The sequence below is a fragment of the Sus scrofa genome, chromosome 1 (assembly GCF_000003025.6).
Source record: "Sus scrofa isolate TJ Tabasco breed Duroc chromosome 1, Sscrofa11.1, whole genome shotgun sequence".
Lineage (NCBI taxonomy): Eukaryota > Metazoa > Chordata > Mammalia > Artiodactyla > Suidae > Sus > Sus scrofa.
This window is the reverse complement of record NC_010443.5, coordinates 273,061,497-273,086,754: the sequence shown is the minus strand read 5'-3', so window position 1 is coordinate 273,086,754 and position 25,258 is coordinate 273,061,497. Positions and strand designations below refer to the sequence as shown.

Sequence of the window (25,258 nt, the reverse complement as noted above, 5' to 3'; positions counted from 1 at the left end):
ATGCTCCAGACACATCTGCTGGATGCAGCCCCCACCACCCCGTCCCCAGCCTCCCCCCACCCTGGGCCTCTGGGACCCCCTCGCCCCTCCCCCTCCCACCCCCAGCCCCTGGCCAACTGCACACGACCGCCCGCTTCTACTCAGCTCAGGTGCCCTCCACCTGCCGCGTGCCGCCCCCACTCCAGGCTGCGTCCGGGGCCCTCTCCCTGTGCCCTCCTGCCCCGCTTTTGTCTCCCCGACCAGACCCCGGGCTCCCTCGGGGCAGGGCCATCCCGATCCCACCACCAGGCAGCATTCGAGGACAGTGTAGACGCTGCAACGAAGCTCAGGGGACCAAACCAGGCTGTCCAACAGGGAGTGGGTCCCTCCGTTAACGCGTGCGTGTGCACACACACATGCCCGTGTGCACATATATACACGCACACGTGTGTCTGCTCCCCTGTGCACGTGGAGTGGGCTCGACCCCCTGCTGGCACAGCCGTGGGCCAGGCAGCGATAGTGAAGCAGAGAGCCTTCTGCACCCCGAGGAGAAGGGCTGGTGGGAAAACAGTGCGCCCCGTTTCCTGCAGGACGGGGAGCCCTGCCCTGGAGGCTGCTGTCCAAGGTGTGCAGACAACCAGGCTCCCGGACGCTGGGGGGGGCCCCAGACTCGGCCAGCCCCCAGCCCGGAGACCCCCATTCCCACGCTCCCTCCTGGAAGCTCCCTGTGATGGGCCTTGGGGCCGGCAGAGGGGCAGGCCTGAAGCTCCTCTCGCCCCCCAGGCAGTGATCTGCCGCCCCCCACCTGCCTCTTCCCCGAGCAGGATTAGGAACCCCCCCCCACCCCCCGGGCACCGAGGGCTGGGGCCTGAGGCTGGGGCTCCGGCTGCTCTGAGCTTGAGGTCAGCGGGTGTCCCCCCAGGCTGGGAGGGAGGGGTGGCCTGGGCCCTGGACGAAGCCCACCAGGCAGACCCCAGCCTGCCTCCTCAGGCAACCTTGAGCCATAATTCTGGGCGGAAGGCGTGGTGGTTCCTGCCTGAGACACTGGAGTCAAAGGGCCCGTGCAGATGCCAGGGCCACCACCACAGAGACCACTAGAAGGAGATGGCCAGAGCTGGTCTGGTTCTTATAGCTCTGAGCACAGACCCCTGGGGTGACGTGGAGGCCCCTGGAGCAGGTTCTGCCTGTTCCTCTAGCCCCCCACCCCCAGCCTGGCCCACCTTCATGGCTGGAAGGGTGGCTGCCCACATCAGGGACCCGGAGCATGGGCACAGTCCCCCCTCCGCTGCCCGCCGTGAGGCTTGGGGGAGAGAGATACCCCCATGTTACAAGGAGGGGGTGCTTCTCCGGGTCGGCACACGGACGGACTCCTGCTCCAGAAGCGTCGACAAAGAACAGCTGCAAGAAAGAGCCCCCGAGGGCGCCCTCCTCCTCCAGCCCGCCAGGAACCCCAAAGGTCTAGTCCCAGGGGACTGGCCATGTCTGGGCGCCCAAGCCCCCGCTCCCCACCCCCACCCCCCAGGTCTCCCAGTGGAACATTTTTGACATATTCTAAGCCGTCAGCAAAACAAGATTAAAATTCAGTAATTGCTTTTGGCAGGGAGTCCACAGGCCCCGCAGGGGCCAAAAATAACTGAAGGCAGGGTTCCTGGGCCACCTGCGGCCCCCAGGGCTCTGTGTGGGCTCCGTCTGAGCCCGGGGCCCGAGTGGTCCCGGCCTGACCCTGCCGCCGTCTGGGCCAGGACGTCGGGGGAGACGGGGACGGGGTGAGGCCGGAGGGAGCGGCCGGACAGAGAGAGGCTGTCGCTTACGCACGGCCAACCAGGAAGGGTCCAGCCATCCGAAAAAATGTAATGTCACATTTGAGCAAGAAAAGCAGCTGGTCTGCTACTTAGCCGGCCACAAACACTTGGCCGAGACCTGGGAGAGGGTGTTGGCCGAGGCTGTTCAAAGCAGACACGCCAGCCTGGCCGCGCTCACCCGGCCCCCCCACCCTCCCCTGCAGTCTCCGCAGGCCTGGCCGGCCCGACAGCAGAAGCGGGGCTCTGAACCCCAGGGGGTTCGAACCGGGGTCACCGGCTCAGCTGGCTGGGGCGGAGGACTGGGTCTGACCTTTCCCGGCACAAAGGCCAGAGCGGGAGGGAACTCACTTTCTCCCCAGGCCCTGGGTGTCTATCTGCCAAACCAGGGCTGAAAGCAGGAGGTCCAGGCCACAGGCGTCTGGCTCAGGCTGGGCCTCTGAATGAAGGCTGGGCAGCCCCATGATGCAGATGAAGAGACAGGCTTGCTGGGGCAGGGCGGGGGGTGTTGCCGAGCTCACACAGCAAGGACTTAAGCCCCGGTGGCCTGGCCCCCCTGCCGGGACCCACGGAGGGGCTGACAGCCAGCACAGGGAGCAGGCAGTCTCATCCTGGCCTTTTCCTGGTCCCTCTTCAGGCCCCAAGCAGGACGCACCTGTTACACAAGGCGTGCAGGGCTGAAACCCTGAGAAGGCTCCAGAAGTGTCTATGAAGGGGTGACTGGCCAGGTCTTTGGTGAGAAGAAGACAGAAGGGTCCAGGCAAGGCCAGGCTCTCAGGACCGGCTGCCCCACGTCATGAAGAAAGATGGCTGCCCCGTCGGCCACCTGTCCACCTGCTGTCTGCGCGAGCCCCTCGGTCCGCTCTCCGTGGGTGGAGCAGGGGGCTTCCACCTGTCACTCCATTCCTGTCCCTCTTACCTTCGCCTTGTGGAGGACAGAGAATGGAGCAGGCCCCGGAGCCCCAGGCTGTGCTTGGTCTCCAGTGAGGGCCCTGGAGGTGCCCACCTCCCAGGGGGAGGCCAGGCCGGGCTGTCCTCATCCCTTCAGGTGACAAGGGGGTTGCTGGCCTGCACCAGTTAGGAAGGCGAGAGGCCACAACACACGGAAAACCAGCTCGCACAAGGTGCCCGGGCTCCCCTCACAGAAGAACCAGCTTCTGCTTCGTCCCCACCCACCATCCAGGTGGGGGCTCCTACCTCCTGGTGGCAAGAGGGCTGCTGTGCCCCCAGGCAGCACCGTTGGATTCCAGGAAGGAAGGAGGGGGAAGAACCCCAAACCTCTCTGATCAAGAAGGGAGCCCTCGCTGGACACTCCTGCCTACTCCTCCAGCCAGAACGGACTCACGTGCCACCCAGTGCAGGGAGGCGGGGGAACCTGTGTTTTCAGGCAGGCACGCCACCACCCCAGACAAACACAACCGGGGGCATTTTAGGAAGGAGGTGGAAAGGCGTGGGGGTAGCAGTGTGGCCCCACCGCGCAGTGCACTGATGACAAAGCGGACTCAGGCTGCGGAGTTTTCCCAAGGCCTCAGCCAGAAAGAGGTGGACAGAGAGGAAAGGACGCAAGCTCTTCCCAAGGAGATGCCCCCCGGGGGCCACTGGAATGCGGACTTGCAGACCCCGCAAGCCCAGGCCCAGGCTGGTAGGAAAGAGGCCAGCGCCACTTGTCCCCAGGCTCCTGGAGGGAGGCCACGTGGATTAAACACATGTGCGCGTGCACACACACATGCCTGCATGTACACACACACCCCTACATATAGACACGCACACACACACAAGCACATGTACACAGACTTCTGCCCCCACATGTGTGTGTAACGTGCCTATGTGGTACATGTGTTTGCAGCACATGGGCACACATGTGTGTGCAGACATGCATGTACACATACACCCCGGCACGTGCGTATGCATGCACGCACGCACACGCACACACACACCTGCAAGTGGCCAGCTCCCTGCAACTCCCGGCTAGGGCTCGCCCACCCCAGGCCCAGCCCACCCGCTCACCCTCGGGTGACATCCAGCCCCCCCTCCCCGCCCCCAAAGCACAGACCTTCCTAACTTCAGGCAGCCGTGGAAGAGGGGGGCAGAGGGGGCTCGGCGCCTGCGGAGCCACGGCGAACCGCGTTGGAAGCCACAGGGCATTTTCTTGGGCGCTGGGCTGAGGTGCAAACACGGGCGCACACGCTCCGCCCGCATCCCGCGAGGGCTGCAGGCAAGGCTGAGGCCTCAGGCCCCCTGATGGGGCTTCTCCTTCCTACACTGCTCCCCAGGAGGCCGGGGGACGCCCCCTCCGCTCACCAGGGGTGCCCCCTCCCTGCACTCCCCAGACCGGAAGCCGCCTGGGGGCGTGGTCTCACAGCGGGAGGGTGGGGCCAAGGGGCGCATGGACCTACCTCCCAGGGTGTGAGAAAGCCAGGGGCTTGTGCCTCTGGGGGCTTGTGACCCCCAGAGGCCTCGGCCCAGGGAGGAGACAGGGAGGGGAGCAGGAAGGAGGGAGGAGGAGGAGGACAGAGCAGAAAGCCCCCCAGCTCCCTGGGGCCCATTCACCCCATTTCCTCTCAGTGCCTGACGTGCAGGAAGGGTCTCCACCGGTGTTGCTCATTGAGGGACAGAGGGATCCTGGGGCCTCCAGTCGCGACCTGAAGGTCCCCATGGCCCCCCCACCCCCAGAAATGTGTGTCTTCCTTTGTCAAGATCCAGGAAGGGGCTGAGGTGGGACAGGAGGTCACCGATGACCTTGGGCGCACCACCCCTCCCCGGCCCCCGCCGCCCTGCACACAGCTCTCCCCACCTCCTCTGCCTCTGCTCTGACAACTTTTCCATAAGGAGGTTATAGATGCAGAAATAGAGGGAAAGAAAAAATCATACCCTGAAAAGATACATGCGCCCTGATGTTCATTGCAGCCCTGTTCCCAATTGCCAGGACAGGGAAGCAACCTCAGTGTCCCCCAGCAGAGGAGTGGATAAAGAGCATGTAATATGTATATCCCGTGGAATATTACTCAGCCATAAAAAGAACAAAAGAGAGTTCCCTGGTGGTCTAGTGGTTAGGATTCAGCCCTTGCACTGTCGCGGCCCAGGTTCAATCCCTGGTCGGGAAAACTGAAATCCCACATCAAGCCCCTGCCTGCTGTGGGGGAAGGAGGGAGGGAAGGGAAAGGGAAAGAAAGAAGGAAAGAAAGGAAGAAGGAAGGCAGGCAGGCCATTTGCAGCAGCTTTAATGCCCCCAGAGATTATCATACTAAGTGAAGTAAACTCGGCAGAGACAAACATCATGTCACTTATATGTTGAATCTAAAAAAAAAAAGATACAAATGAACTTATTTACGAAACACAAACAGCCTCAGACTTTGAAAACAAACTGTTGTTACCACGGCAGCGGAGGGAGGGACTGGGGACCTGAGATCAGCATACCCCACACACCATCGTGCACAGAACGGACGGTGGATGGGCACCTGCCGCGCAGCAGGGACCTCCACCCGAGATTCTGTGATAACCTATGTGGGGAAAGAACCTGAGAAAGAGTGGATGCGTGTCCATGTATCACCAAATCACTTTGTTATACAGCAGAAGTTATCACAACCTTGCGAATCAACTCTACGTCAATAATAACTTCAAAAGAAGAAAAAAGAAGTGGAGGGAAAGAAGATAAATAGCAAATGATGAAAGAGGTTCTCTCTGGGTAATGAGGTTTGTGCGTATTCACAGGCTCAAAAGTCCCACCTTAAAAAGAGAAAACACCTTTCACCTCCATGGCCCTGAAAGGAACCCCAAAGGGCTCTCGCAGCAGATTGTGATTCTAAATTCAGCCAGCAGGTGGCGGTCAAGACCATGGCATCCCACCTCTGATGGGCCTCAGCCCTGGCTGCCAGCGGGGACCGGGACGGGCGTTGGAGGACCGGGTCCTGGGCTTCCCCTAAGGGTTTTCTGGGTCCAGAAAGAGGGAGAGGGGCAGACGCAAAAGGAGACTGCTGCAGAGGTGACCACAGAATGCCTAGCCACGGGTGGACCCTCCCAACAATGCCCAGGACGAGGTATTGCCACCCTCCTTCAGTGACTGGGGAGGAGTTCCTGTGTGCAGCAGAGATGACTCTGACAAAGAACCATAAGGTTGCGGGTTCAATCCCTGGCCTCGCTTAGAGGGTTAAGGCTCCAGCATTGCCATGAGCTGTGGTGTAGGTCGCAGACGCAGCTTGGATCTGACATGGCTGTGACTGTGGCGTAGGCCAGCAGCTGCAGCTCCAATTAGACCCCTAGCCTGGAAACTTCTACATGCAGCGAGTGTGGCCCTACAAAGAAAAAAAAAAATGACCAGGAAAACCGAGGTTTAGAAGAGAGAGGGGCCTTGTCTGCTGTCACACGGCCCAGCCTGGGTGGAGCCTGGGCTGGAACTCTCATTTTTGACTCAGTTCACAAATACCCTGGGTCACCAGGCTTTATTTGCAAGCAGTTAGGATGGGGACCGGGCAGCAAACGGGGAGAAATGATTTCAAGCAGCTCTGCCATGCTCTTTCACTGCCCCGGGTTCTCAGCCCACCTCCTGTGGCTCCTGTGAGGCTCCAGCAGCGGCGGCCTTCTGAAGCGCAGTCCGGGGCTCATCCAGGTTCCTGCCCTCCAGTGGGGGGGACTCGAGGGTCTCCCAGGGTCCCCTGGGGTCGCATGGGCAAGGGCTAGCCGGTCACAGGGTTTGGCTGCAATGCCCAGCCAGCCCCATCCCTGGTTCCGCTCCTGCCACTCCTGGCCCTGGGCCATGCCCCCTCGAGCCCCTGCTCGGGACCCACGTTAGCAGGAGGGTTGGAGGGACCTGTCCCACACCAGCCAGGCGGAGAGCAGGAGGAACAACAGGACCAGGGCTGCGGCCAAGGTCAGGGAGGGCACCAGGTCCGAGTCCTCAGGGCCAAGGATGGCATCAGCTGGGGCGCGGTGGGGGGCGGCAGGGGCGCCGGAGAGCTGGGTGGCAGAGACCTTATCCCTGGGGGGCCCTGGCCGGCCCATCTACAAGAAAGAGGTAAGGGACGGGATTTCCCCTGGGAAGGACCCACCACCCGCCCCCTGCCTGTTGCACCCATCTCCCCAAACCTCCCAGGCACAGCAGGAGTGAGGAGCCAAGAGGCGCCCCCAGAGGGATGCGGGGCAGTGACTCCCTGAGCCTCGGCTTTTCCCTCGGGAAGTGGGGATGCTGAAAACCACGGCGGCAGGAGGCTCAGGACCGGACGAAACAGCCCCTGGGCTCCTGGTGTTCCCTCCAGCCTCCTCACCTTCTCCCTAGAGATGAGTCAGGTTCAGCCCCCTCGGAGACCTCTTCCCCCCATGCCAGGGAGTCTGGAATGCAGCTGGGCCAGTTTTCTGGCCAGTTGGAAGCCAGCAGACTCTTCTGGGGGACCTCTGTCAAACTGCAGGAGAGGCTTCTCAAGGCTGCCAGCTGCTCTCAACCCCCAGGGGCTACAGTAACATCCTTCTTAGAGATGAGAAAGGTGAGGCTCGGAGTTCCCGCTGTGGCTCAACAGTTAGTAAACCCCACTAGTATCCATGAGGATGCGGGTTCAATCCCTGGCCTCGCTCCGTGGGTTAAGGATCTGGCGTTGCCGTGAGCTGTGGTATAGATCGCAGACTCAGCTCAGATCCGGTGTTGCTGTGGCTGTGGTGTAGGCCGGCGGCTGCAGCTCCAATTCAACCCCTCATCTGGGAACCTCCATATGGCAAAAGAAAAGAAAAATGAGACTCAGAAAAGGAAGCGCCTCCTTGGAGAAAGGCTCCCTAAGCCCCAGAGTCGGGCGGAGGGGCTCATGGCAGTGAGATCCGCTTCTCTTCAGGGACGGAGTTGAGACCAGATCGCTTATTAAGCCCCAGTGCCCTAGATCAGCCAGGGTGTCCAGGATTCGGGTGGTCTCTGCTCAGAACCCCCAAGCCCTGGCACTTCTGCATAACATTTACCTTCCAGCCATTGGGTCACCCACGTCCTGGGAGAGGCGGTCCTGGGAGCTGCCACGTTCCCGGGGGGACAGGCCCCCGTGAGTGGCAGGCTGAGTGGACCCACTAAGGGTCCTTTCCTCTAAAGAAACCACCCCGTCTGCGGCTTCCTCCAGGGAGGGGCTGGCACTGGGCGGCAGGGGCGGGGACGTGAGGGCCCCAGCCCCCAGTGGGTGTGTCCAGGCTGAGAAAGGAAGCACTCTGCCCCAGGCCCAGTGGACCAGTGCTTTCTGCTGCCCCTAAGCTGAGACCTACTGCCTGGGGGGCCAAGGGAGGCTAAGATAGAGGGTAAGGGACCTTGGGGCATTGGCTGTGTGCCCAAGCTGTGCTGGGCATGGGCTGGGCGGAAGAGGTGGAAAATCCCATCGCACACCCAGAGGCCAGGTAGGGAGGCTAAGATAGAGGGTAAGGGACCTTGGGGCATTGGCTGTGTGCCCAAGCTGTGCCGGGCATGGGCTGGGCGGAAGAGGTGGAAAATCCCATCACACACCCGGAGGCCAGGTTCCCGAGCAGCCTGTCTGGGTGGCCCCAGGTGAGAGCCTTCAGAGGCGTGATCTTCGCTGAAGGAAACAGGCCTTTCAGGGCAAAGCTGTCCATTTGTATTGCTGATTTTCGAAGCATCTGTGACCTAAACCACTGTTCATGGCAACGCTGGATCCTTAACCCACTGCGTGAGGCCAGGGATCGAATCTGCGTCATGGATATTAGTCAGTTCCATTACTGCTGAGCCACATCGGGAACTCCCAGAGTGTCTTTTGTGCAACCACTGTTTCTCCGATTAGACCCCTAGCCTGGAAATCTCCATATGCCTCTGGTGCGGCCCTAAAAAGACAAAAAGACCAAAGTGACAGAAATCAGAGTGGTGGGCCCTCAGGAGGGTGGGGTAACTGGGAGAGGGTCCTCAGGAATTGCTGAGATAATCAGAAGTTTCCTTCTGGATCTGAGCTATTTCCTGGGGTGCACACAGGTTTATTTCTTGAGCTGTACCTTTAAGACGATGCTAGCAACAGGTCGGACTGCTTGCCGTTATTGCAGAGACAAATGTTGGTGGAAAGAAAAGATTGCCTGGAGTTCCCTTTGTGGCTCGGAGTAACGAACCCAACTCGTATCCAGGAGGATGCGGGTTCGATCCCTGGCCTCGCTCAGTGGGTTAAGGATCTGGGCTTGCCGTGAGCTGTGGTGTAGGTTGCGGATGCAGCTTGGACCCCGCGTTGCTGTGGCTGTGGCTGGCAGCTGCAGCTCCGACTGGACCCCTAGCCTGGGGATTTGTATGTGCCTCAGGTGAGGCCAGAGAGAGAGAGAGAGAGAGAGAGAGAGAAGAGGGAGGGAGGAAGAGAAAAGGGAAGGAAGGGAAAAAAAGGGTTGCTTTATTCAGGAGGCCGGCAGCTTAGGGAGAAGGCAGCCTGGTGATCAAAAGGCAGCTCCCTCGTGCCAATTGGGGCGAGCATTTTTAAAGGGGAATTTCAGGGCTGCACAGGCTGGAGGAGGGGCCACATGCGGAACAGCGTGATAAGCTCTGACGGTCACCTTGAGACTGGTCCCGCGGCGGTCTCATCAGCATCACCGGATTGTTTTAAGGCGAATTCATCTTCAGATCCGGGGCTGGTTTGTTCCCATTTCTTTGAGGCCATTCTTGGAATCGTGTGCGGTGGAGCAGCTTGTGTCTTGGCCACAGTCCGGCCATCATGTCGTTAACTCCTTTCACCTGGTGGGGGGTGTCAGTATCCATAAAACCGTTCAAAGGGTATGACTCAGAATGTTATCTATAGCCTTGGAGGAGGAACTAAAGTTCCTCGACTTTATTTAATGACTGTACTTTACTGTTTTGTCCTGCTTGCTTCTCTCTGCTTCTGCATTTTTTTTTTTTTCATTTATCTGATTAAATGTATTCTTTGGCTGAAGTTTTTCTACAGGCGAAAGGCAAGTGGAGGAGGTGGCGGGGGTGGGGTGGGGGTGGGGTCTGTCCCCGGGAAACCCCATAGGTTTCTTCCCAGTTTTAATGGGTTATGGCTCAATTTTCAAAAGTCATGAGGGCTACGACATTATAGCAAGAGTCACCGGTTAGGGGGCATGCCTGTATCCAAAGTCCCTGACGGCAAGAAAACGCACAAAATACAGTGTCAAGGAGCTCCCGCTGTGGCCCAGTGGGTTAAGAACCTGACTGCAGTGGCTCAGACCCCTGCAGAGGCAAGCGTTCGATCCCGGGCCCAGCGCAGTGGGTTAAAGGATCAGCTGTTGACACAGCTGGGATTCAATCCCTGGCCCAGGAACTTCCATATGCCACGGGTGCAGCCATGAAAAAAATAAATAAAAAAATAAAAACAAAAAGCAGTGTGAGGTGGTCACACGATTGGACACACACTCAATGGGCAAATGTGCAGAATAACATGGGATGAGAAGGACCAGACACTGCACTGCCGCAGGGTGAGGCTCTTCTCTGAAAACGTCCAAGGAGAGAGTGGGAAATAGCGATTCAGTTATTTTTTGAGGCTGGGCTTCCAGGGAATTTTCACTTTCTGTTTTTCTTTCTTTTCTTTTTTTGTCTTTTTAGGGCCACACCCGAGGCTTATGGAAGTTCCCAATCTAGGCGTGGAATCAGAGCTGTAGCTGCCGGTCTGTGCCACACACGTGCAGCAACATAGGGTCCAAGTCACATCTTCAACCTACACCATGGCTCATGGCAATGCCAGATCCTTAACCCACAGAGCGAGGCCAGGGATCAAACCTGCATCCTCATGGATGCTAGACAGATTCGTTTCTACTAAGCCACAATGGAAACGCCCCGCTTTTCCTATTTTTAAACGTTATCTTATTACTTGAATGATTTGCTATAAGCCCAAGTTATTTCTGTGGTCATAAACGTGAAAAACCCAAGTCTCGGCCACTGGCACGGTCACCCCTGGCTCCCCCTCCTTTACGCCACACCCTCGTCTGTGGCTGTCCTGGATACTCTGGAGCCTGATTTCATCACATCAAGGGCGACGCGAGTCGGCAGGCAGAGAGGGAGTCGAGCGCAAGGCGGAGGCCACAGCCTACTTTTGGAAGGAGACGAGTGTTCCCTGTGTGGCCTTTGCGAGTCACAGCGCTTCTCTGAGCCTCAGCTTCCTTCCTGCCCAGTAGCAGCCGGGACCCGGTGGGAGGCTGTCTGCACCACAGTGCTGGTACCCAGCTCGGACCCCCACGTGGACACAGACGAACAGGGAAGGGCTCTGCCTCCAGGCCCCGCACGACCTTCAAACGGCTTCCTCCCTGATGGGTTCCCATCTTCTCGGCGAGCCCCGGGGCCTCCAAGGGCGCAGGAAGGGCCTGCGACTTCCAGGGAAAACCCTGCCGCCCCGCCTGGGTTACTCCGCCCGGCGCGGGAGGCCGCGCCCCGGCAAAGTCCGACCACCCCGCCCCGGCGCCATGCTCAGCACCGGAGCCTGCCCGGGGAAAGCCCGGCGGCCCCACCCCAGCTCCGCGCCTGCATCCTCAGCATCCGCACGGCTCGCGGCCACCCCATTGGCCCGCGCCCGCTCTGCAGGGCCGCCCCGCAGCCAATCGCCTTCGGGGGGCGGAGCTGTGGGCCTGGCCGTGAGCTCCGAGCCGCTGCAGCCCGAGGCGCCTCCGGCCAGAACAGCCCGGCCCCTCGGCGGCGGCGCACCTTGACGGGAGAGGCGGGCCATGCAGGAGCCGCTGCTGGGAGCCGAGGGCCCGGACTATGACACCTTCCCCGAGAAGCCGCCCCCGTCACCAGGGGAGAGGACGCGAGTCGGGTGAGAGTCGCTCGGCATGGGGGCTGCGGGTGGAGGCTGGGGATGGCCCTGGTACCCTCCAGTCGGCGGCTGGCGCCCACCTTGGGCCTTCACTGACCTTCAGTGAGTGGCTGGGCCATCTGGTCCCTTCCTGTCCCAGACACTCTAGTCCTGTTTAAGGAGCTGGTCTCCCGAGTACTGGGCCTGGCCCCTAGTTGGCAGAAACAGGGCGAATGAGGCCCAGAGAGGGCGAGGGGCTTGCCTAAGGTCACACAGCAAGCCATGGATGGCAAAGCTGGGAGGAGAAACCAAGCCTCCTCTTCTGAGAAACAGCACTCCAGCACCGGGGTCTCGGCCACGGCGATGGGGACTGTCCTCCCGCTCTGGCGACTTCCCAAGGAAGCCGGTGCTCAGGCTTGAGAGGTGGCCGTCTGACCGTCTGGGCTCAGCCCTCCCCAGCACTGCCCTTGGAGTGGGTAGCCGTTGTGCTCTGTTAGCTGAGGAGGGACTCCAAAATCCTCATCCCTCTACACCCCCCTCCCCAGGGTCCTGCAGAGCAAGAGGGTGTTGCTGGCAGCCTTCGCCGCTGTGCTGGGCAACTTCAGTTTCGGGTACTCCCTGGTCTATGCGTCCCCTGTCATCCCCGCCCTGGAGCACTCCTTGGATCCAAACCTGAGTCTGACCAAAACCCAGGCATCCTGGTTTGGGGTAAGAGCCATGCTGCGAGCTGGGGAGGGGGAGGGCAGGGGGCCCACTGAGCTCTGTCCCCAGCTGGGAACCCCCTGAAAGCTCAGCCTTGGGACCCCCTCTGGGGCCCCGATGTGCCCCTCCCCCACCCATCCCAGGCTGGGGGGCAGGGCCAGAGAATGGCCCTGAAATAAAAAGAGGAAGTAGAAGATGACGGAGGAGAAGGGGTGGGAAGGAGCAGGTGGGGAGACGTCCTCAAGGCCTCGGCTGGGTCAGGTTGAGTGGAGACCCCCCCCCACGCACACCGGGAGCCTCCCTGGATGAGGAGAGGCAGGGCCATCAGGTACCAATGGAAAGAGCGCAGCTGGGCCAAGAGGGGGGGGGTCCCAGGACACCTGGTTAGGAGGAGCAGAGGTCCCCAGAGTCCCAGGATTCTGGAATTGCAATCTTAGCAGCCTCAGATTTACAACTACGACCAATTAGCTGAGATCTAACACCCAACGTGAACTGTGCATTCAGTATGTGCCAGGCCTGTGCTGGGCACTTTCCATGCGAGCCAGTTCACTGCAGGGCCAGCCCTATGTGATGGGTGCTACTGCTCTCCCCATTATGCAGCCGAAGAAACTGAGGCTGGGGCAGGCTAAGCAACATGCCCAAGCGGATCCTACTCACTACCCTCGACAGGGAATTTGAGGCCCCCCAGATCACAAAATCCCGGGGGCCTCAAGTCATACGCATCTCCCACCTGCTGCATTACAGTGTTCAACGTTTAAACATCAGCCTGGACAGACCCACTGTGCACACTCATGTGGATTCCTACTGGGGCAACCCTAACGAAGAATTGTCCACACACTGCTTGTATACCTCTGGGGACAGGAGGCTCACCACCATTCGGTCCTGAGTCCTGCAGCGCAGGCTCTCGGGACAGCCTGGAAAAGCAGCTCTAGGCTCCGATGGGATGCAAGGGGAGGGGGTGCTGGGTGCCCAGACGTATCTGCCCTGCACCCTTTCTCTGCAGTCCGTGTTCACCTTGGGTGCGGCGGCCGGAGGCCTCAGTGCCATGGTCCTCAATGACCTCCTGGGCCGGAAGCTCAGCATCATGTTCTCGGCCCTACCCTCGGTAGCCGGCTACGCGTTCATGGCTGGTGCCCACGGCCTCTGGATGTTGCTCCTCGGGCGGATGCTGACGGGCTTCGCTGGGGGTCTCACGGCTGCCTGCATCCCGGTAAGGCCAGGACACCCTCCCAGGGCCCTCGCTGCCGCAGTACTCAGCTGAAGCCCCCTGGTCAATGGGCCTATGTTTGCCAGGAAGTCTCAGTTCACCCCGACCCAGGCAGCTCATTTGGGGGAAATCTGTCCCCGTAGCCCCAGCTGTCCCCACTCTGGACTCCCCAAACTTCCTGCCCTGAGTCCTAACAGACAGATTGCTCAATCGGAGAAATTTCACATTGGGCAACACAACAGGCCCCAAAAGGAAGTCCCTGCCCTGCACCTTCCGTGGGACCCCTCGTCTCAGCCACCACTCCTCACACCCACTCAGGGGCCGGGGAGCCCAGCAGGGCACGAAGACCCCTGGGAGAAGCAGAGGCCAGAGTGTGTGGTTTAGCCCCTGGGCCCCCCTGATTCCAGCTTTGCATCCCCGTTTCGGAGCTAAAGGCTTCTACCCACTGGACAGACAGGGCAACTAAGGCCCAAGGGAGGTCATGCAGAGTCACGATTGAGACGAGAGCTCACCAGGAGTCCCCACTTCCTGCTTCCCAAGCCCCCCCAGAGCCACCTGTGCCATCACGGCCAGGCCCAGGCACCTGTGTTACCTGTGTTCTCAGCACAGGTGTGGCCGGGATATCTTGCAGGTGTACGTGTCTGAGATCGCTCCCCCTGGTGTTCGTGGGGCCCTGGGTGCCACACCCCAGCTCATGGCGGTGTTCGGATCACTGTCCCTCTACGCCCTTGGCAAGTAGCACCCAGGTGCACACCAGGCATCTCCTGTGGGCAGGCTCAGGGGTGCCGCGGTGCCGCTGAGCAGATGTGGGTAGAAAGGGAAGAATATGCCCCTCAATGACCTCCACGCTCAGAGGCAAGCGATATGGCTTCCCTGGTGCTGTGTGCCTCCAGGCAATTTCCCGCACCTCTCTGGTCATGAGGCCCCATCCCTAACTGGGCAGTGAGGGCTTCTCTTTGGCTGGCAGTCTTTAAACTGTCTTCTAACGGCAGAGTATTTTCTGTCAGTCTTTGGTGGAAGTCCGTAGAGAAAAGTGATCAGAGGGAGTTCCCTGGTGGCTCGGGGGGTTAAGGATCTGGTGTCACTGCTGTGGCTCTGGTTATACCTATGACTCGGGTTCAGTCCTTGGCCTTGGAATTTGTGCATGCTGGAGGCCCGGCTCCACCCCCCTAAAATGAACTGATAAAATGATCAGAGTGTAGCTGGTTGTGGTGAGGGGTGGGGTGGGGTGGGGAAAGGTTGGTGGTAGAGGTCCCAAGGCCTTGCTACTCAGACTGCTCCTCCATCACCCTGCCATGGCCCCCGAGACCCACGGGCCAGGGCAATCCCTGTGGCCCCTCTTGATCTAGATCACAGAGGCCTGGAGCAGTCAGGGTGGGCTTCCTGTAGGAGGTGGCCCCAGAACCAACCCTGGAGGGCGGGTGAGGTTGCTCAGAGGCTCCATGTCAGCCCAGCCCCAGCGCCTCATCCCCTCCTCACCCCCAGGCCTGCTGCTGCCCTGGCGCTGGCTGGCTGTGGCAGGGGAGGGACCCGTGCTCGTCATGATCCTGCTGCTCAGCTTCATGCCCAACTCGCCTCGCTTCCTGCTCTCGAGGGGCAGGGACTCGGAGGCACTGCAGGCGCTGACCTGGCTGCGAGGGGCTGATGCCGACATCCGCTGGGAATTCGAGCAGATCCAGGACAACGTCCGGAAACAGGTCAGGAGGGGTGGGTGCCCATAGCTCCATGGGGTGACGGCCAGTACGAGCCTCAGTTGCCTTTCCTGGATAACGGGGATAACTGCAGTGCCCACCTCCAGGAACGGGGGTCCGGGGTGGGGGACGTTGCAGCACCTACCCCAGGGCACACACACCGCCCAGTGGCTGCCTGGGGACCGGGTATTGCCAAGCAGGATCTGCCTTGGGCTGACCTGCTGATCCAAGAGCCTGGTCCAGGCGGGGTGTCCCCGGGCCTGTCCCAGAGCCAGGGTCGCCTCCGTGCACAGGCTCCTTCTTGGAGGAGGGGAGAAGGGCGTCCCCCGTGGGACCCATGCAGCCCAGGGTGGGGCAGCTGGGCTGGAGGGCGGCACAGCCCCTCAGCGGCAGCCTCATGTCTCCAGAGCAGCCGCATGTCGTGGGCCGAGGCCCGGGACCCCCACATGTACCGACCCATCACCATCGCCTTGGTGATGCGCTTCCTGCAGCAGCTGACAGGCATCACGCCCATCCTGGTCTACCTGCAGTCCATCTTCGACAGCACCGCCGTCCTGCTGGTGAGAGCCCCGCCCCCGCGCCGCCCGACTCCGCCCCCAGCATCCAGGGAGGCCGCCCCTCCCTGAGCACCTGCTCCTGCGGGTCAGGGTCAGGGTGGTGCCCGTGTGAGGACACCGGCACCTCTCATCCAGGTGTTTCTGTGCCACACACCTGTTCTCAGAATGACGTTTGTAAGTAAAGCTTGCATGTTTTAGAAATGAAACATGCAGGAGTTCCCACTGCGGCAAAACAGGACTGACACCGTCTCTGCAGCGCCAGGACGCAGGTTCCATCCCCAGCCAGGCACAGTGGGTTAAAGGGTCTGGCATTGCCACAGCTGCATTGCGTAGGTCACAGCTGTGGCTCAGATCTGATCCCTGGCCGGGGAATTCCATATGCCACAGGAGGCCAAAAAAGAGAAAAAGAAAGAAAAAAAAAAACGAAAGTAAAAACACACAAAACAAAGCTTGCAGAATGACAAGGGAAGCCAGTTTTGTAGAAGCCTAGGCCCCGGGAGGCACAGATCCCAGATTCAGAACATCTGCCGCTCGCTGAGAAAAGCCACTTCCCCCCCAGACCTCAGCTTCCTCCTCTGTGAGCTGGAGATATAGTGGGGAGCACGGCTCATCGGCCTGTCCCGGGGCTCAGAGGGAGATGAGATTTGAAGATTAGTGACAGCACAACACCGCAGCCATCATCGTTATGCCTGGATTCTGTGCCAGCCCCAGGCTTAGCAGCGAGCACACAGCAGTTGTGCCCCTTGCCCAAGAGGCCCCTGGGCTGGGCTCGGTGACCAGCGGAAGGACCTGGCACAGAGCAGCCGAGCCCGGGGTGTGAGCCTGCAGCCCCCCCGGGGAGGGGGGTGGAGAAGAGGGCAGGCTGGGGTCCCTCAGTTCCGTGGCTTCCTCCCTGCAGCTCCCCAAGTATGATGCAGCCATCGTGGGGGCTGTGAGGCTCCTGTCTGTGCTGATTGCCGCGGTCACCATGGACCTGGCCGGCCGCAAGGCCCTGCTCTTCGTCTCAGGTGAGCACTGGCAGTCACCTGCACACGCTCATTCTCGGCTTCAGCAGCTGCAGCGACATGCCAGCCCTCATGGTGAGAGCGCCTGGGGCCCTCAATCTCCCCAGACCTGGCGCAGGGCCCAGCATCCAAAGTTCTGCCGGGGAGTTCCCGTCGTGGCGCAGTGGTTAACGAATCCGACTAGGAACCATGAGGTTGCGGGTTCGGTCCTTGCCCTTGCTCAGTGGGTTAAGGATCCGGCGTTGCTGTGAGCTGTGGTGTAGGTTGCAGGCGCGGCTCGGATCCTGCATTGCTGTGGCTCTGGGATTATGCCGGTGGCTACAGCTCCGATTGGACCCCTAGCCTGGGAATCTCCATATGCCGCGGGAGCGGCCCAAGAAATAGCAAAAAAAAAAAAAAAAAAAATCTGTCAAAGTTCTGCCGGGACTCGTGGGAGCAAATGAGCCAAGACAGAGGCTGGGTGTGACGGGAGCCCACACCTGGGCTGGGCAGAAGCTTGCTGCCTGCTGGCGGCCTCCAGTCACAGGCGACCAGGATGGCAGCCTGATGGGGCCTGGGGCCCGCGGGGTGCCAAGGGGCTCCCCCTCAGAGGGTCCTTCCCATCCTTTGAGGGCTGTCTGTCTGTGCACAGGAGCCACCATGTTTGCTGCCAACCTGACACTGGGGCTGTACGTCCACTTTGGCCCGAAGGCTCTGACCCCTAATAGCACCATGGGCATGGAGAGTGTGCCTGTGGCGGGCACAGAGCAGCCCCTGGTCACGCCCACCAGCTACCTCACCCTGGTCCCCCTGCTGGCCACCATGCTCTTCATCATGGGTAGGTGTGCCAGGGCCCCTGGGGGCCGAGGGCGGGCGCGGGAGGTGTGGGGACGCGCCGTGTCTCATGCGCTGGGCCCACGCCATCCTGGTGGTTGGGGAGGGGTCCCTTAGCAGCTCAAAGGAGACAAGAGACCTCCCCCAGCCACTGGGCAGGGCCACTGGGCAGGGCCTGAGCCCGCCCCTCGCTCCCTTCCGCAGGCTATGCCATGGGCTGGGGGCCCATCACCTGGCTCCTGATGGCGGAGATTCTGCCCCTGCGAGCCCGCGGCGTGGCCTCGGGGCTCTGCGTGCTGGTCAGCTGGCTCACCGCCTTTGCCCTCACCAAGTCCTTCCTGCCGGTGGTGGTAAGAGAACAGCGCTGGGACCCTGGGGACCTGGGACCCTCTCTGGCTAGTGCCAGGGGCTGTGCCCAGGACTCTCTGCATCCTTTCAGCCTTGGCACACACCCCCTTCACAGTGAGGCCAGGGGCCTTCAAGGCACAATGTAGCAAAGACTCCTTATGACAGACACGGCTCAGGAAGCGGTCAGGAGCAGTCGGGTGGCTGACCTCCCAGGCCAGTGTGGGGCCCAAGCCCAGAGAGCCCTCCTGTCACACACACCCCCCCGGAGGAAGCTGGGCCTTCTGTCCGGTTTGGGCCTTTGCTGAGCATCCCACGAGCGGCATGTGCGCGTCCCTGCCCCAACGCACAGACACAGCCCCTGCCTGGCCTCACCAGCCTTTGGCTCAAACTCCCTCGGCCCTGACGCCCACCAGAATCTCCAAGTCCCGGTTCTCTGACGGGACAGCTCAGGCAGGGTCCCCCCCCCCCCCCGCCACCGCCACTGCAGCCAGTGGGGCCACAACAGGGCTGGGGGCACCCAGAGTGGGTAGGCCAGCTGGAAGGCACAGCGTGCGGTGTGGGCGGGGAGGGAGGATGGGGCCCAGCGTGTGGGTGCTCCCAGCCAGGCTACGGGCAGGCCTCCTGCAAGGGGGCACAGAACAGCTGAAGATTAAAGGTGGCCACGGGGACAAGGCAGAGGTGGTTGCCCGGCCAGGGTGGGTGCCAGCCGAGGAGGAAGAAGGCTATCACAGCCCCCAGCACTGGAGCAAGACTGTGTGCAGGCTTCGAGGACCTCGAGTGCCTGGCTAAAGCGTTCGGCTTTCATGCTGGGGGCAGTGGGCGCTCCGGGCAAGGGTCTCCGGGCGGGGCCCTGATGCTGGCTTGTGTTGGGGCGGGGGAGGACGCCGGGCTCCCTCGTGACCCGGCCCTCTCCACCCCCAGAACGCCTTCGGCCTGCAGGCCCCTTTCTTCTTCTTCGCTGCCGTCTGCTTGGTGAACCTGGCGTTCACCGGCTGCTGTGTGCCCGAGACCAAGGGCCGGTCGCTGGAGCAGATCGAGTCCTTCTTCCACTCGGGGAGGTCCGTCCTGCACTAGGGCAGGGCTGCCACCCAGAGGGCCCAACCACTGGGCAGCGGAGCTGTGCGCTGGCCCCACATCCGCACTCCGAGTCCAGGAGGCAGCGCAGCGTGTCATCAGCCGAGGCGCAGGAGGACCCGCCAGAGGCCTGACGGCCCGCAGCACACGCGCCAGCTCCGGGCAGCACCGTTGTCCAGCCTCGGCCCCAGCTCAGGTAGCCTGCGAGCCACGCTCTTCAGCCGAGGCCCACCGGCGGAGGGGGCAGCCACTCGGCCCGAGGGTCTGCCAGGCGACCTCAGGCCTAGCTTCCACTTCAACGGAGGGCTGGCCTTGCTGAGGACAGGGACAGGGCTGGAGGTGGCAGAGCAGTGCCACACAGGGACATCCTGTTCTCATCACTTAGCGGCCATCGGGCCTCTTGGCTTTGGGAAGGGAACTGTACCTGTGAGAGCCTGTGGCCACCCCAGGGAATGTTCTGGACTCCCACAGGCCAGGGCACAAGACCCAGCATGGCCACTTCCTCCTGCACCCGCCCCACTGCTGGCAACAGGGGGCGCTCAAGTGCAAGCTGTGCTCACCCTATTTATAGAAATAAATCAGGCCACGGCCTGGGAGAGGAAGGAGTGGGGTTTACTCAGGTGGGGGAGCCCTCCAGCAGCCAGGCTAGACCAAATCCTCAGCCAAGGTCAGCAGGGCCTGCTGCTGCCCTCAGGCCACCTCTCTGACCACAGTGAGGCAGAGAAAAGGGGCCAGGCAGCCCAGGAGGGAGGGCCGGGCCGAGGGGCTCCAGCTCCTCCTGGCTGGTGGGCTCCAGAGAGCCACCTTCCCCTGAGGCGCTGCGAGCTGGCAGGGACAGGGCCTGCAGCCCAGCGGGGCCTAGATGCCCAGCAGTCCCTCCCAGGGCCCCTGCTCGACCCGTGTGGGGGTGGGGTGTCCCCACCACTTAGGACACCAGAGGGAGCGCACGAGCGGGCATGCAAGCCACCACCAGGCTTTATTGCTGAAAATGCGAGCTGATGCTGAGAGTGAACACAGACCACAAGAGGACAGAGCCTAGACCCAAAGGTGGGCGTACCCCCCCACCCTCCGCCACCCTGCATGGTGGCCCCCCACCCCCTCTGGGAGACAGGATCACAGCTCCGGGAACCTCCGCAAGCGACCTGCCCACCCAGGCCAGTGACCAAGGGGGTAGAGAGCCCACCCACTGCCCGCCCAGCTTCCCAGAAACACAGCCAGCCCTTCTGCAGCAAGGAGACCCCTGCCAGCAAGGCCCCGAAGGCAGGGGCAGGAGCGACCCCAGAGGGCCACTTCCTGGGGAAGAATGAGCCAAGAGGGGCGGGCAGGGCCCTCGCTCCTCCGGCGAGGTAGACAGGTCTTATTCACAGCACACGCAGGAGAAGACGCACACGCACGCACACGCCCCGCCGGCCTGGAGAGGCCTGTGGCCCACAGCCCTTTCATCACAGCACTGGCCTGAGGAAGGTGGGCCCGGAGGACCCCTGAAGGCACGTGCCCCACCCCCACCACCCAGGGCTCAGCCTGCTCGGGCTCCCTGGAGAGCCGCTGGGGGACGCTGCTGTCCCCTGGCCAGCGCCTGCCTTCCCAGCCCCAACACTGACACACGCCAGAGATGCGAAGTCCATCCAGAAGCCAAGTGAGCAGGCCCAGCCTGCGGTCCTGGGAGGAGCAGCGGCTAAGACCCAGACCAAGCATCTCCACGTGGGCTCACCTCTGCCCTGGGCTGCCCGGGCCCCTCTGAAGTCCAGTCTGGCCAGAGTGGCTGGTGGGCAGAGGCGGGAGGAAGGGATGGCAGGGCAGCTCCAGGCTCTGCCCGGCTCCTGAAAGACAGGCAGGTCCCTGCGGGCAGCCCTGCCCTGCCCACTTCCTCAGCACCAGGTCTGGGGCGGGGAGACGCTGGGGACCAGTGGGCCCACAGGAAGTGCTCTGGTTCTGCGCTGGTCCAAGGCCCCAGGGAAGTGGGGGGATGCCCCCACCAGCAGTTGCGTCACTGCCAAGGCTGCCATCGTGGGCACTTGAGGGGCCTGTGGGGAGCACCGTGGCTCGCACGGAGGACAGTGGCAGGGGCCCTGGGCAGCAGGGGGGCCCTGAGGACGGGAGGACAGAGGCGGCCCAGCTTCCAGGATGCCCACGGGCCTGAGAGCTGAGTGGAGGCCCCTGTGGCCGATGCCCAGGCCTGGGCTGCTGGGCCTCCCACCTCGAGACAGGACCAGAAGCAGCTCCTTCCTGGCCCTCAGCAGGACTCCAGTGGTCCTGCCAGCATGTACGTCTGACATCCACCCAGGCGGCTGGGAAGACAGGGTCAGGTGAGCTGTCTGCAGGGCCGCGCAGGCTCTGCTCTGGGTCACCCGAGGCCCCGGCTGCCGGCCCCACCGCCCCAGAGCCCTCACCCTGGGGGCGAAGCAGACAGAAGAGGACTCCGGGGTGGGGACAGGTGAGGGGGACTGCGAGCCAGGCACAGGCTCCTCTTCCGGGCTGTCCCTCAGGGTCGTGCCCCCTACCCACATCACAGCTCCCCCTCCAGCGTGGCCGTGAGCTTCTCCTCGTCAGCCTGCTGCTTCTGCTGCTGGATCCTGGCGTAGGAGATTGCGTCGCCCCTGGGGAGAGTGAGTCCATGTCACACAGGGCCCAGACCCCAGACACACGGCCCTCCCGCCTCCACCCCACCCTTGACCTGTGCCCCAGGTGGGACCTGCACACAGAGCCCAGTGGGCCTGCTGGTTTCCCCAGAGAGCCTGTTGCTAGGCTGGCAGAGACACGTCTTGTCACCTCTAAGAGCGGCACAGGCTGCCTGGGATGATGAGTTGACAAGGATTCGGACTCTCAGCCTGGGCTCTGCAGGCGGCAGCTGACTGCCGCGGAGCCAGGTGTGGGCCCTGCCGGGATGCGGCTCTTGGGAGCTGAGCATCTGCCATCCCTGCTGTGGGCCATGGCGAGGCGGGCTGGCCCCCAGAAAGTCCCCTGACCTCTCATTCCCGACAGCCGGGATGCCCTGGAGACACTACGAGAGCCTCTGCCAGCCTCGGTGCCTCAGCTTCCACACTGGGTATCAGGGGCCACCCCAGCCCTTCCTCCCCAAGATGCCTCGGGAGGCAGAAGAGCCCCCAGGGCCGGGACCGGCAGACGCACTTTTTGCCCAGAGCAGAGAGTCCGTAGAGCACTCCGGTGGCGAAGGCGATGGCGTTGCCCAGCAGCGTGGTCAGGGTGAGGCTGATGACGACGGGAACCACGGCCATCCTGGGGGAGAGGCAGGGGTCAAGGGGCGCTGTCTCTCCACAGGCACGCGCGCATGCACGCAGCAGCCCTCAGCTCCCCACGTCTGCACAGGCCCCCTCACAGCCAGCCGGGCGCAGGCAGGGCCCCAGAACTCAGATGAGACAGGGGCTCAGGGCCGGGCCTCGTGAAGTCCTCAACGTCCGTGACCTCATCTGCAAAAGTCTCTGCATTTTCTGGGGAGAGAACCCAAAGCTTTCATAAGATTGTTTTGTTTTGGTCTTTTTAGGGTCACACTCACGGCATATGGAGGTTCCCAGGCCAGGGGTCGAATTGGAGCCGTAGCCACCGGCCTACACCACAGCCACAGCCACGCCAGATCGGAGCTGCATCTGTGAGCTACACCACAGCTCACGGCAATGCCGGATCCTTAACCCACTGAGCAAGGCCAAGGATCAAACCTGCATCCTCATGGATACCTGTCAGGTTCATTCCTGCTGCGCCACGACAGGAACGCCCCATCGGATTTTTCAAAGGGCCTGTGGTCCCAAAAGGGTTACCAGCGAGGAGCTGGTCCAAGTCCCAGGCAGACTGGAAACCCAGTGTCAGCTCCGTCCTGACTGGTTTTGCAACTGTGGGCAAGTTACTTATCTGAGGCTCAGTCTCTCCCCTGAGGTTTCGAGACTGAACGAGGTAAGGCGTGTTACTACCCCACACGAGGCGAAGCAGCATTAGCACGAGCGAAGTCTTGGCTCCTATGGGCGCAGTAAAACCGGCCACATCTCAGCGAGAAGATCCCAAAGGTTAAAAGGCGTGAGACTCGGAGCTTCCGCATTGCAAGGCTCCCGCCAGGAGCCGCCAACTGGCTGAGGAGGCAGCCCCGGCTCTGTCTGGTGTCCCCTCCGGCTGAAGCGTCCGCGGGGCTGACCCCTGGTCCTGGCTGGGATTTCTAGACCAGCGGCAGCGGTTCGAGTTAACGCACACACACTGTGTACAAGAAGACAAGGCTGGAGCCTCTTTTCAGACTCGCAGACACTCGGATTCGCCCGACTGAATTCTACCTGAACTTCCATTCTGGCAGGACAGGTGATCATGAGGTTTTACTGCAGTTATAACATTTCGAAGTAATAAAAGAAAAATGGAAATTGCAGAGGGTGGAGTCCCCGTCGTGGCTCAGTGCTAACGGTGGTAACGAACCCGACCAGCACCCATGAGGACACGGGTTTGATTCCTGGGAGTTAAAGGATCCCGTGTGGCCGTGGGCTGCGACACAGGTCGCAGATGTAGCTCAGGTCCCGCGTTGCTGTGGCTGTGGTGTGGGTGGGCACTGTAGCTCCGACCGGACCTCTAGCCTGGAAACCTCCATATGCCACCGGTGCGGCCCTAAAAAGACCAAAAAAGAAAAAAAAAAAAAATTGCAAAGGAGAAAAAAAGGACCACAGTGGGGGAAAGTCTGTCAAAACAGAGTTAAAAGTGAACACCAGGCTGGAAATACATTTGCAGGAAATACCACAAAGGAGTAAGAAAAAGCTTTAATACAGAACACATCTCACTTACTGAGTACAACATTTTGATGTCAATAGGTAAAAATAAACTAGATTTTAGGAAATGCAGTGAGTGAAACGCATACGGGAAAAGACTTCGCCTCTTGGATAACAAACACCAACATGAAAACAGCACACGGCCGCCGTCCAGGCGAGAGGAGGAGAAACTCAGGCAACCTCTTTGCAAAGCAGTTTGGCCCCATGTTGGGATCCGTTAGATGACTGAAATCTCTGACCTAATAATTCCACCCCTGGAAATATCTCCTACGAAAACCACCATGAACAGAAGTTTCCAGCACTCAAATGTTCATCGCAGCCTCATGGGCACTACAGGTTACGCATTTAAGAAAGCAGGATGCATCCCACTGAATACATCCTCCCAGCATTAAAAGTCATCTTATGGGAGTTTCCTGGTGGCTCAGTGAGTTAAGGATCGGGTGTTATCGCTGCGGCAGCTTGGGTCGCTGCCATGGCACAAGTTCAATCCCTGGCCTGGGAACTTCTACATGCTGGGGACGCAGCCAAAAATAAAGTCATCTGGAGTTCCCGTCGTGACGCATCGGAAACGAATCCAACGAGGAACCATGAGGTTGCGGGTTTGATCCCTGGTCTTGCTCAGTGGGTTAAGGATCCAGTGTGGCCGTGAACTGTGGTGTAGGTCGCAGACGCAGCTTGGATCCCACATTGTTGTGGCTGTATGTAGGCCGGCAGCCGTAGCTCCAATGGGACCCCTAGCCTGGGAACTTCCATATGCCTCGGGGGTGGCCCTAGAGAGCAAAAAAATAAATAAATTAAAAAAATAAAGTCATCTTATGAAGTATTTGTGGTAATACTAAAAACGTTTCTACCATTTCGTGATAGATAATGATAGTAAGTGAAAAACAAAGCAGGAAAAAATTTGCTTATGGTTGTTAAAACTGTGTAAGCAGCAGGTTTTAAAAGATGCCTGAGGACTGAAAGTACCCACATCAAAGTGCTCACAGGTGGTGGAGCTTCGGGTCACAGCTTCCTCTTTTCCACGTTACCTTTGATGGGTGTGTACTGCTGTCACACAGTTACATGTTACTGTATGTTACTCGGCATGCGGAGTTCCAGGGCCAGGGATCAACCCCACGTCACAGCAGCGATAGGAGCCATAGCGGTGACGATGCCAGATCCTTAATCCACTGAGCCACCAGGGAACTCCTACTGTGAACACCTTAAAATACATTCAGAAGAATAAAGATCAAGGCAAGGGACATGCTGAGGCACGGCGTTTGGTGTTCTGCTGTGATTCAGACAGAGGGCGATGGCTCTAGAACTGAGCATGCACCTTGGGCTCTGTCAAAATTACTGGGCCTCCAGGAAGGAAGAAACTTTCCAAATAAAAACCTCCACTTTCTTTCTAAGGACAATCCAGATAACAATCAGCACTGCTGCTGCCAGATGCTGCTGCGAGCCTCCTAGGCACCAGGCACTGTTCTGGCAGCTGCGCGAAACCCATCCTGAAATAGGTCCATCTCATGACCCAGTTGTAAAATACTACAGCTGAACCTATGGTTAAAAGTAGGAGGAGACAGAAGCTTATTTGGAAGTTTCTGTTCTGCAGCTTGATTCTTTCCCCTTTCATGATGAGACAGC

General features: G+C 60.6%; 3 protein-coding genes and 1 long non-coding RNA gene across 8 annotated transcripts in view; 1 reads left to right on the top strand and 3 right to left on the bottom strand.

Annotated features, from left to right (window-relative positions):
• LOC110257125 lies at window positions 6,191-8,482 on the bottom strand. 2 transcript variants are annotated; one of them, XR_002339373.1, is made up of 3 exons: window positions 7,716-8,482; window positions 7,040-7,239; window positions 6,191-6,776 (listed from the first exon to the last, which is right to left on the bottom strand). It is a non-coding gene; the product is annotated as an uncharacterized LOC110257125 (long non-coding RNA). The 2 variants fall into 2 exon arrangements; XR_002339372.1 differs by lacking the exon at window positions 7,716-8,482 and having other exon boundaries at window positions 7,040-7,365.
• SLC2A6 (solute carrier family 2 member 6) lies at window positions 11,300-23,494 on the top strand. The gene is made up of 10 exons (XM_003353701.4): window positions 11,300-11,506; window positions 12,031-12,193; window positions 13,191-13,397; window positions 14,026-14,125; window positions 14,880-15,091; window positions 15,493-15,645; window positions 16,541-16,649; window positions 17,278-17,463; window positions 17,664-17,809; window positions 18,729-23,494. Exons 1-10 carry the CDS (start codon window positions 11,415-11,417, stop codon window positions 18,879-18,881), a joined length of 1,521 nt encoding a protein of 506 aa, XP_003353749.1. The 5' UTR covers window positions 11,300-11,414; the 3' UTR covers window positions 18,882-23,494.
• The window catches only part of ADAMTS13 (ADAM metallopeptidase with thrombospondin type 1 motif 13), a 44,903-nt gene continuing 39,483 nt past the window's right edge, over window positions 19,839-25,258 (bottom strand). For all 3 annotated transcript variants that reach the window (XR_002338121.1, XR_002338119.1, XR_002338120.1), the window contains 2 exons: window positions 22,011-22,118; window positions 19,839-21,478 (listed from right to left, as the gene is read on the bottom strand). The gene's annotated coding sequence lies outside the window, so the exon portion shown is untranslated. The remainder of the gene's footprint in view (window positions 21,479-22,010; window positions 22,119-25,258) is intronic.
• CACFD1 (calcium channel flower domain containing 1) overlaps window positions 19,839-25,258 on the bottom strand; it is a 21,297-nt gene continuing 15,877 nt past the window's right edge. For both annotated transcript variants that reach the window (XM_021071301.1, XM_021071290.1), the window contains 2 exons: window positions 22,011-22,118; window positions 19,839-21,478 (listed from right to left, as the gene is read on the bottom strand). In XM_021071301.1, coding sequence (XP_020926960.1) covers window positions 21,388-21,478; window positions 22,011-22,118 — 199 coding nt within the window. In that variant the 3' untranslated portion in view covers window positions 19,839-21,387. The remainder of the gene's footprint in view (window positions 21,479-22,010; window positions 22,119-25,258) is intronic.